Source organism: Macadamia integrifolia, chromosome 2 (assembly GCF_013358625.1).
Source record: "Macadamia integrifolia cultivar HAES 741 chromosome 2, SCU_Mint_v3, whole genome shotgun sequence".
NCBI lineage: Eukaryota > Viridiplantae > Streptophyta > Magnoliopsida > Proteales > Proteaceae > Macadamia > Macadamia integrifolia.
This window is the reverse complement of record NC_056558.1, coordinates 3,409,593-3,421,815: the sequence shown is the minus strand read 5'-3', so window position 1 is coordinate 3,421,815 and position 12,223 is coordinate 3,409,593. Positions and strand designations below refer to the sequence as shown.

At 36.8% G+C, this 12,223-nt stretch overlaps 1 protein-coding gene across 1 annotated transcript in view; it reads right to left on the bottom strand.

Annotated features, from left to right (window-relative positions):
• The window catches only part of LOC122069947, a 13,074-nt gene extending 2,331 nt beyond the window's left edge, over positions 1-10,743 (bottom strand). Inside the window, exons 1-2 of the mRNA XM_042634036.1 lie at positions 10,403-10,743; positions 2,543-2,623 (exon numbers count right to left, since the gene is read on the bottom strand). Coding sequence (XP_042489970.1) covers positions 2,543-2,623; positions 10,403-10,561 — 240 coding nt within the window. The 5' untranslated portion in view covers positions 10,562-10,743. The remainder of the gene's footprint in view (positions 1-2,542; positions 2,624-10,402) is intronic.
• Between the last annotated feature and the right edge of the window lie 1,480 nt (positions 10,744-12,223).

Sequence of the window (12,223 nt, the reverse complement as noted above, 5' to 3'; positions counted from 1 at the left end):
GGGGGGGGGGGGGGGGGGGGAGAGAGAGAATTGGACGGATAGAGAACACAATCTCACTTTCAAGCCAAAAAAAAAACATCCATTCCATAATCAATTTGTGGGGGGGAGGGGGGCTGTTAAGCCTTACATCTAACATTAAAAAGTAGGAAAACAACAGTCCAAATAGACTACAGCACCTCCATGCACAAGCCATGTAGGAGTATCTTAAACACAACTATTTGAATAAAAACTGAAAACAAACTCTTATCTAGTCTGGATATTAAACCTCTACATTCCAGCCAACTACATTAGAATAATAAAGAAAAGATAAATCCCAAAACAAAAAAGGAACTTCCTACATGTGTGGGCTGTGAGGGAAGCTTCCTAATCTGACCCAACAACCTACTTGAGGAAACTGAAACCATAGTTCAAGATTTCGGTCGTCTCATGAACTTTTTCAGTTTTGACCTCAGCTGAAATGAAACGCCATGTGGCTCTGCAGGTATGCAGAGTTTTGAATGGAACTTTCAAATTTTGGTACCATTTCGGATTTGGTTTCCTACCTCCAAACAATTGCTTCATATAAAAAGCAATATTTCGAACGAAATGGTTGCTATTTCGACCCATTCCAAGGTTTAGACCGACAATAGAAAATTTAGACCGGAAAAAACCTTGTTTTGAATTGTTTGGCCAAATCATTTGCAAAGCTTGGTCAAACAACGTGTTATGAGGATACAACACATGAATAGTGAGAATTTGGTGCATCTGAGCTAGATTTCTTGATGATTCATAGTTTGAGGCGTACCATTTTCCCCTAAAGTTAATTTTTGCAAAAAAAAAAAAAAAAAAGGAAATATGTAGCGGTTAGCAGGTTATGCTTCAATTTTTTATATATCATAGGACATTCTACAAATTCAGGGAGTTGTTTAATTTTCTGTTTTTCAGTTAAAATTTTTCTTGTTAAAAAATTAATTTTCTTGCAACAAATTTTTAACAAGATATGGCTAGTACTCGGTTGTTGAAACCCAATTTTATATATGTGAGGCACCGTTGGCTGATCTATACCCTCATGGTGTTGGATTTTTTTTCTGCCAAAAATATTATGTTTTGATTTGAAAATTATGAAAGTATTTTTTTTGTCTTTTCAAATGAAACTGATGATTAATGTGTTGTACCATGCTTAAATTTTGGTTAATTAAGAGTATTATTATTTTAAAAAATTACGAAAATTAGTTTTAATTATGAAAAAAAAAAATCAGTTAAGTTGAAGCTAGAAAATAGCTTTTTTGTTGTCATAGAATTTTTAATTGATGTAGAAAATTAATGTCTAGGTCTTGACTCTAGTATGACCTCAAATAGAGTTGTTTGGAGGGCAAAGATCCATGTAGCCGATCCCATCAAGGCGGGATGTTCCTTAGGTGTTGCTTTGTTTCTCTCTTTTTTACTTTATTTTTATTTTACCCTCTCACGGATCCATGTAGCCAACCCCATTTATTTGGGAAAATGCTGAGTTTGTGCTGTTGTTGTAGAAAAATTAATAATGTGGCACTTGTTGCAACTGGTGTAATAATGCATCATGGCTGCTCAAGGAGTAGATGGGGGTGACAGCATGGAGGCATGGTGTACCCATTTGAAATGATAAGTCACAATGCAATTATTGTGGGACGAAAATCATGGGAAGTGGGACCACTAGACTAAAGTGGCATTTGGCAAGTGGATACAAGGATGTGGCCAAATGCCCTAGGGCCCCTCTTGAGATGCAGAAAAGGTCATGGCTACATAAGCGGAGGGCAAGGGAAGATTTGACGAAGCAATGCTAGAGAAACAAGCAAAGGTAGGATCAGGGGACTCAGACTGATTTTATTAGTGATGAGGACTACATGCATGCCGATTTGGAGACGGGCAAAGCCAAGACAGATGCGGTAGGTAGTGTGGTTGACTGTACACTTATAGTTGTAACACTTGTACACCTGTGTGTGTGCTTGTAAGTTGTAACATTTTCACATTTTTTAATAATATTAAATGATTTTTCTTCGTCTATAGATTGCAATTGCATATTTTAATTGCTTTCATTGAATTTTATGTATAATAGAGCATAATTATATATAGCATAGACTATATTTGAGAAATATACAACCATGGTACAGCGTACACTACCAACCTAAAGAATGAAGCTAAACTACCATTTTTAGTATGTTTTTTAACAATCTTAACGGTTCCATAAAATATGGCCACTGTCCACCGAAATCTGCACATAATTTCGACCAGGTTCAGTAAAACTCGAAAATTTTCGGTTTTGACCTTACGCCTTGAACCTTGACTGAAACAAAACAAACTCTAAAACAAGACTAAACTTATCCTTTATTTGTTACACAACTAAATAATAATAAGAATAAGACGTTAATATCCTAATTAGATCCCCATGATCCTGGTTTTAAAGAGTCCAGAAATCTCTGCACGCAAGGACTGGTGTGGGCCAAAAAACTAGTTCAATAATGATCCAGACCAACCCAGACCCTGCACTAGAAACATGGAAAAGGGTCAACAGAAAGAAAAAAAAAACCTGGAGGTAAGCTAGAATATCAGTCGTCATCACTCTCGATCCTTCTTCTTGTTGTCTCAAGATCCATTGGTAAAGTTTATCCTGCAGAAAACAAGGGGAGGTTGGAATCAGAGAAGGAAAACAAAAGGAGGGGGGGAAGAAGAAGAAAGTCTGAAGGGCCATCTATCTTATCAAGTCAATGAATATACATCATGAACTAGTCATATAGCAAGACAGTTCCCTTAAACAGGTTTAAGAGCACCGAATAAATCCTTCCACAACAATCTATAAGTAGCACTAGCCAAAGTCAAATAGCTAGACAGTTCCCTTAAGCAGGTCTTAGAGCACCACATAATTCCTAGCTCGATAATCATAACCAGCAATAGCCAAAGATCAAAGTGAAGTTTGCAAAAGTGGACATTGAAACTCAGGATGGATAGCTAGTAAATCCAGAAACAGGAGAAACACGGTGTTGGAAATATTCGAGCATTTAAAGAGATAAAGATATGGATGAGAGTTTCACATACATTGCCAATAATGATTGTGAATCTAATTCAAAAACTTATTAAACATACTAATTGAGAAGCTAATTCAAAAACTTATTAAACATACTAATTGAACTTCACACTATTCAACAGAATTACTCGGATTTGAATCGGAAAATATGATAGGGGTAAGGGATCTATTCATAAAGCTTAAAACAACATTTGGTGTAAGATTTAAAGTCAGTTAAACAATCACCACTACAAAAGTTTCCAATTTATTTTTAACTAATTTTGCTTCCCTTCATTTCCCTTGTCACCAAACAGAGCCTCCACACAGAATACTAACTTCAGGTATGCATGACAATTGACAAGTGGCTTGCAATATCATCATATCAATAACTTATTGGCTACAAACTCTTCACAAGGTAAACCTTATTTGCATGATAAAAATAAAACAGAAGAACAAGGTATACGAAACACAGACAGTTTATACCAATAAGGTCGAAAACAACAGGAGTCCAAAATAAATTCAAAAGTAGTATATAATGTTAAGAGAGTAAGAAACACAAGATTCAAAAAGCATAAGATCTCAAAGGTGCTTACAGGAATCCAAAATCAGAAATCTATACAGATTGAACCCAAAAAGCATAAGATCGCAAAGTTCTTACAAGAATCCAAAATCAGAAATTATACAGATTGACCATGCCACTTCCAAGCAGACAGCAGAAACAAAAAACATGAAAATCGACACAGAAATTTCAGACTTGAAATACAGAATATACTGACATTATAATAATTTTTTTAAGAGTTCAAGGTGAAGAGTCTGTCAAGAAAAAACATCTATAAAGCTATTCATTTTCTCTCTTCAAATAATAAGAATAATTTTAAATTTGTGTTCATTCCCATGTTTGCAGCCCTTTAAGTGAGTCCAATCTCTCAATTGAGCAGAATTCATGACACTGTAGAATCTCAGGTCTCAAGACAGAAGGGGGTCTTCTTTATATCCATTTAGAAGAAATTAAGAGATATTATAGGGGGTACATCAATTTCCACAAATGGCAGTCAACATACTGAATGACAGTTGGACGACCTTTGGAAGAGATTTTTCAATAAGGCAAGGAATAGTCTCAAATAGCAAGCCCAACATAGTGATAAAGTTTAACCAGCAAACTAAACAGCAGAAAATGTGATTTTTGGGGGGGGGGGGGGGGTGCAGTTGGAGAAGGGAAAAAATCCCTAAGAGAACTCAGAGTCGTAAGGGAGGGAGAGGAGTCAAAAAGAAAGAGGAGGGGGGGCCGAAGGAGGTCACACGACCTTGCAAGTAACCATCTGCCGCTAACAATTCAATTCATTCCATTCTCAAATCTGTCTAAGAAATTGAATCACATGCCTTTTTACACTAAACTGAAATTAAAACTTCCCTAATTAAAATCTAAAACTGAAACAGAGACTTTTAATTACTTCCTATTCTTAGACTAATAAAATCGAAAGACAATAAAACTAAAATTGAAAAATTCTAGTTGTCTAATAGCTACCCAAAATAAAAGATTACAAATATTCCTCAAATAAATAAAATCCTAAACGATCCTAGTACCTTTGAACCCAAATCGGCAACTTTGATTCCAAATCGGATCCAGTTCATCTCTGTCTGGCAACCAAACCAATTACAAACCTCCAATTAGAAATAACCCTTCCAAGCAAAGCAACCACCCTCAAAAGGAATATTATCATGCCCAGACAAGATCATCGTTTCTTAGCTCTATGTTCAGAAATGCCCTATAAGCCTGATCATCCCCTCCAAGTCACACTACACCATAGTTGTCATGGCATCCAAGAAACCCTAGGAGTTAGAGGAGGGAAAAAATTCAAGGTGGCACCAACAATGCGACTATGCAATAAAAAGCGCCCTTCCAGCAAAGGGCGTGATGCAATCCTAGGTTGACAACCCATTTCAAATCATTATGGGCCCACTAAAGAAAAACAACAATAATAACAAAGCCTTATCCCAACTACATGGGGTCGGCTACAAGGATCCTTGCTCTCCATTTAGTTCTATTCGAAGTCATATATGAGCTATAAATGTCATTCCTCACCAATTCTCCTATGGTTAATTTAGGTTTGCCCCTGCCTCATTTAGTTTCTTCAATCTGAGTCAAATCACTCCTCCATACTGGAGCATTCCAAGGCTGTCGTTGTATTGGAGCTATTCCCAAATAAGATCTAATATAGTCATTCCTTAACTTATCCGTCCTAGTTTCGCCACACATTCTATCTCAACATCCTCATTTCTGCTACACTTAGTTTATTTACTTGACATTTCTTAACTACCTAACATTCTGCACCACACATCATAACTAGTTGTATGACCATCCTATAAAATTTTCCTTCAAGCTTTAAAGGAATGCATCAATCACACAACACTCCAAACGCACCTCTCCACTTCATCCATCCCATTTTAATTCTACGAGTAACATCATCTTTTATATCACCTTCTTTATTTATGATTGAGCTCATATACTTAAAATAATCACTTCGTAAAATCTCCCCCTCATCAATATTCACCACCTCAGTAACCATACTAGCATAACAAAAGTTAAACACCATATACTCCATTAGTGAATCTTTGTTCTATTTATCTTAAAGCCTTTTGATTCCAAGGTTGATCTCCATAACTCCAACTTGGAGTTAATCCCTCCTTAGTCTCATCCACCAAAACAATATCATCAGCAAAAAACTTACACCAAGGAACCTCATCTTGAATGTCTCTAGTTAAATCATCCATTATAATTGCAAATAAATAAAGGCTTAAAGTTGATCCTTGACGTACCCCAAATGTTATTGGGAATTCACTACCTTGACCCCCATATAGTTCTTAAGCTAATCGCCACGCCATCATACATATTTTTAATTATGTCCATGTAGTAAAGGCCCAGCTATGCACGTCTTTCCTCACCACTTCTCCCAGAGTAATCTTAGATTTGCCACTGGATCTTTAAGCTCCTTCAATCTTAATCAAATCATTCCTCCACACTGGAGCATCTAAGGCATCCAATGAACATGATCATGTCACCTCAAACGACTTTCTCGTAGCTTATCATGTGTTAGAGCTACTCCTAAATCAACTCTGATTTTATCATTCCTTACTTTAGTTTTCCTAGGTTTGCCACACATCCATCTCAACATCCTCAGCTCAGCGACTTTTTTTTTTTTCTAAAAGGTTATTTTGGATTAAAGAACTATAAAATAAATAAAAAAGAGTGATACAAGAAAAAATGGCCCCATAAGCCAGATACACCAAAAAAAAAAGGTAGTTCCCCCCTCCTACGGCAAAGCCATTTGTAGGGGAGATCGCCTAACTAAAACCAAAACCAATCCCTAGAGATACTAAATCTAGAGATCAAATATATTTCTATTCCATAAGAGGATTCAACCAATCACTTTTGCAACGATATGATCAGGGTTCCAGCCAGCCCTGCTCCCAATTAACCTTTCCCTTTCTTTGTTTAACTTTCTCGAAAGGATGGAGCTCTTCCGGTAGCCTAGTTGCCTCATCAACCATAGCAATTTAGGGTGCTTCAAAATGATAGCTCCTCCTTGGATCGTAAATAGCATAACACACTCCACGGAGTTCTTCATCTCTCCAACGTTCACATGTCCTCCCCTAATATTAGGGCCCCTACCATGACAACCTCGACTATCACCTCTCCTGCGCATAAATACATTCCCGCCACAAGAAGCCATTCTCCCACCCCACGTCTTGATTGTGCTTTCCCCGCTAATCGATTGTAAAATGCCGCAAGGGTCACTTGCTTATCCTGACTATTAGTGGGAGATCCATCTTTCCCCACATCTCAGCTAAACTAAGTTTATATATATGATGTTTCTTAAATGCCCAACATATCGTACCTATAGTTTTTAAGGCGCTGCTAAGGCGTTGCCTTACCAACACCTTGGTGCTGATGTGGTCTAGAGATGGTAAGGCAGTGCTCCGCCTTACGTGAAGTAGCGCCTTATGGGTTTTTTTTTTTTTAACACATTTTTAAATTACTTGATGAAGATTCCAAATATAGATTGTTTATTGGTAGGTGTATGATTTTGTTAACACTTGGGATGTATAGGATCAGCTTTACTCCACAAAAAATAACCAAAACAAACAAAACAAAAACACGATTCACAAACAGGGTTTAGATTTTGTCAAGGGTTTTAAGAAAGGGCTTTGAGAAGGAATCAAGGAACAAAGAAGAACCACTGATCTAGACGACCATTTTGCTCCGGCAGCGGTGAGCTTCATTCTTCTTTGACAGGAATAAAAATATAGTGGATGACCTTAGGGCTTAGGCACTCATGTTGGCATCATAGAAGTAAGTTTAATAAATACTTGTACTTTTTACGTCTTCTTTTCTTTATATTTATAATTTTGTTTCATAATTATGTATTTATATTATATGTTAATATGTTATGACGATTGACGATTGATGATTGATGATTGATGAAGATGAATTTAGTTTATTCACTTTATTGATTTGTTTTCTTGATGAATATCTTACATTAGTATGAATATGAACCTTTAATATTTATTTAACATATGAGTAATAGGATTCAATTAGGATTTGAGTCAAATAGATTGGTTTTATAAAAAAAAATTACAAAAGAACGCTTTAGTCAAAAAGGCGACGCTTTATGCCCGCCTTATCGCTAAGGCGTTCCGAAAGACCCTCAAACGCATCCGTCACCTTCCCGCCTTAAAAACTATGATCGTACCATACATCAAAGTCGGTCATATGACTAACTGACTATCCAATAATTTTATTTTTTTTTAAGTTTTAAAGGAATACGTCAATCACACAACACTTCAAACACACCTCTTCACTTCATCCATCCTATTTTTATTCTTTGTGTAACATCATCCTATATTTCTTCTTCTTCATTTACGATTGAGCCCATATACCTAAAATAATCACTTTGTGGGATCTACCTCTCATCAATTTTCACCATCTCATTTCCATCCTCATGTAACTAAAGTTATACACCATAAACTCTGTTTTCAATCTACTTATCTTATAACCTTTTGATTCTAATGTTGATCTCCATAGTTCTAACTTTTCATTAATTTCTACTTTTGTTTCATCCACCAAAATAATATCATTAGCAAAGGCATACACCGAGAGACCTGATCTTGAATATCTTTGGTTAGAAAATCATTGATGAAGGTAAGAAAATAAAGGCTTAAAGCTAATCCTTGATGTAATCCAATTGTAATTGGGAATTCCCTACCTTGAACCCCCCACCGTTGTTACACTAGTCACCACACCATTATACATATCTTTAACTATGTCCACATGTTTACTTGAAACACATTTCTTTCATAGCACATGCTAAATTAACTCTAGAACTCGGTCATTAGCTTTTTTTAGGTCAATAAAAACCATACTTCCATGAGACTCCTAAGTAAATAGCTTCTATCATGGATATTCCTGGCATAAAACCGAATTGGTATTCCACAATAGTATTTTGTAGTCTCAGGCGAGTTTCAATAACTCTCTTTCATAAGTTCATAGTATGGCTCATTAGTTTTATACTTCTATAGTCATTACAGTTCTAAATATCACTTCAATTTTATACATCAGGACCAGAATGCTTCTCTTTCATTCATCTAGCTTTTTCCTTATGCTCATAATCTTATTAAAAAACTTGGGTAGCCAAGATAAACCAAATAATCCTAAGCTCCTCAATACTTCTACTTGGACCCCTCTAGACCAGTTGCCTTGCCTAATTTCATCATCCTTAAGCTTCATTTACTTCTAACACCCTAATGTTTTGTATAAATCTACAACATGTGGTGTCTTGATGAGAAAAGCAACCTTATGGGACACTATTACTTGAAGTGTCTTCAACTCCGCAAGTGTTTTTGTTGTCGATCCCATGCCCAAATAAAGGAGGGTTGTTCCATCAGGTAGGCAATTGGCACCAAACAAACTTTAGCCAAACCCTTTTTTTACATGGATTATGAAAGAAAGATCATGGAAGGTAGAAAAGATCGCCCATCTTCGAACATCTCCAGAGTCCTCTAATTACTTTCTCTCCTTGTGTATTGCCAACTTCAATTGAGATGTTGATGGAAAGTTTGGGAGAGATTTCCTTCAGTCAGTTATAAATGATGTCCACTGACTATCACTTGATGGACGGGGAGTGCGAACATAACTTGAGACGCTCAATCGCATAGTATTGCAGCATCTTTCAGCTGTTAACAAAGCTCTAGTGACAAATAGCTATGAAGTCATCTGGACATGTGGACTCCTCAAGGCATGAGAATATCCAAGCTAAGAAAGGATTGAACTATTGGTACGAATTAAATACATGTTACCGGGTAGGTCACAGAAAGGGTATAAGAGAATGCCCTCGTGTTATCCTTTGTGTGAAAAGACAGGCCTGAGTATGGGTAGGTCCTAAGGGTGTAAGAGAATGCCATAGGGTTAATTCTTCATGTGAAAAGACAGGCCTGAGTATCGGTATGTCCCCAAAGGATGTGAGAGAATGCCCTAGTGTGAACCTTCATGTGAAAAGACAGGCCCAAGTATGATAAGGGCAACACGATGCACTAACCAGATAATGTTTGAAGTGGTGAAAGAAGAAATGTCCAAATGCGAGCAACGATTTCACCTCACTGAAAAAAGTCATCGAAGGCAAATAAAAAATCAAACAAAGAAAAACACAACAGCAGCAGCAGCTTTCTTAGAGCCTCCAAAGAAATTTGTAGCAGCTCATTCAGTGAAGAATGAAGAACAAGAAAACATGGTCACTGTCATGAAAGAATTTGCAACCTCAGAAATTAATCGCAATATGTTCTTTTGGGGGGCAAGTAAAGCACCAGACTCTCAATACCATAGTTGCAAGCCATCCTGGAATATTTCACACCAAAACCCAACTTACAAAGACACACGAATACCTTCCCAAGGCAAGGATCAGGGGTGCTTTGAAGAAATAATAAACTTCATGGACAAAATAAGGTCAATCAATAATCATCTCAGAATAAATTCTTCCATCCATAACCTAAATAATTGCACAGTGATCCACCCAAACAAAACGAACCAAGCTATGGGAATCCTATGACACAGATAACTAACTTAAATACAGACTAAAGCTTTCTTTTCTTTAACCCAAGGAAAAAAAAGGAATTCAGCTGAGGAAAGATGCAGTATCGTGATGACCCTTATAAACGTAGTGAGGAAACAGCAGGAAACCCCAAATGAATCACGATCGAGCCAAGGCAACGAAATAAACGCAGAATTATTCGATTCAACCCGCAAATAATCCCCAAAAATTAAAGATTAAAGAAATTAAATTAAATTAAATTTTATCAAAAAAAAATAAAAATAGGATCAAGTAAGAATTGTACCAGGGCATGGCGTTCTCCGGCTTGGAAGACAAGCTTCTGCTGATTCATAGCCTGGGTATAAAGCTGCGACAGCGAATTCGCAGCGCTGCAGAAAGTGGTGTACATCGTTCGATCGACCTCGTCCAGACGAGTTGCATCAGACTTCCTTTTCTTCGCCATGAAAAACTTTCCTCTTCGATTCTCTCCCTGCCCTTTAGATGATGACGATGTAAAATCGCTCAGTCGAACCCTAGATAACCTAGGGAAGGGAGGTACTTCTCTCTCTGTATCTCTCTCTATCTAATATATTATCTGTAGCAGAATCTACAAGGAAACGAAACCATGCGTTTCCTTTCCTATGGTTTCTTGGGGCAAGTATTTACACACGCTCGCACGCAAAGAGAAGACGGACAGGATAGCTATCAATCTACCATACGCGTACGCCTCGCATCCAAAACCAAAACTGCCACCTATACTTCTACCATCTACCTTCTACCAAGAAAAAAAAAAAAAAGTTTCCACTTATCCTGTTAAGCACATGGGAAAATTAGACAAAGAGATAGGAATCAAGATTTCAAAAATTGGAATCAGATCCATAGAATTGGCTGTGATTAATCCCGATTTTGATCATTTTAGAGTAATCGATTCTAGGGCTTTTTAGACTAAATCATTGAACTCGTCTGCGAGTTTCAGGTCTAAGAAGTCGATTTTAAGATTTTGAGACTGATTCCAAGTCTGATATATTTATTGTCAATTTAAAATACAAAAGAGTTTACCACAAGGCTCTGCCATTGTGGGGTCTAAGGTCATAATATATGCAGTTTTACTCTCACTTCATGTAAAAGTTGTTTTCTAACTTGAATCCAAATAGAACAACTCTACCACTACGCCACGATCAAATACCCTCCCTCTGTGACAATTTATAATAGGAATTGAAAATCGAAATCAAAAGTGAATCAAATTAATCGTTGATATGAATTGAATCGAACCAAACCAAATGCAATATAACCCATATAAGTAAACCTGAACCAAGCTTAAGCAATACTAGACCCTAGAAAGCTAAATCACTAATTTTAAGATTTTAGTGTTTACTTTATATCATGAACTTCCATCGTTGATTATCTAACTCTCTCCTCACTTTATTTCTGCAATTTGCTTCTTTAAGGCCACCTTGAGAGAGAACAATTGAAGCATGATTTAAATATGGAAATGGGGAGTGGGAATTCGGTCCAATGTGTTGTGCTGCCGACGACCCAGGGATTGTCCATGCCCATGGGCCATGGCCGGGCTCCCTCGACGAAGCTGCCTCATAGTACAAAATACCATCGTTTGGTCCTTAATATTAGCCAATTAGGTAACTTTGTCACTCACGCCTTTTTCTTTTATCTGGCGTGTTGCACACCTATGAGGATGAGTGCATGACCTACCCATAATAATAATGGAAGAGTTACTATTGCAGTCCACAATGAGCTGGATTGGATCGTGTCTCTCCACGTTGCAAGTTGCAACAACGAACAAAGTATAAGGCTTTGTTTGGTATCGTTCTAAAAAAACATTTTTAGAGTTTTTTTGTTCTATTGGAACGAAAAAACGGAATCTTCTGTTTGGTGCACTTATGATTTGTTTCTGTTTTTTTTAAACAAGAACTGAAAAAAAAAAAAAACTGAAAAAACGAGATTGGACGGAACTCCAAAATGGAGTTCCGTCTTCCCAGTTTCGTTCCATTTTACAAAAAATATATATATATCGTTCCCGATAAAAATCTGAAATTTTGAAACACCATTTTTTCGTTTAAAAACTGCATTTTGATACATAAACTGAAATTTTCTTTTTTGACACAAA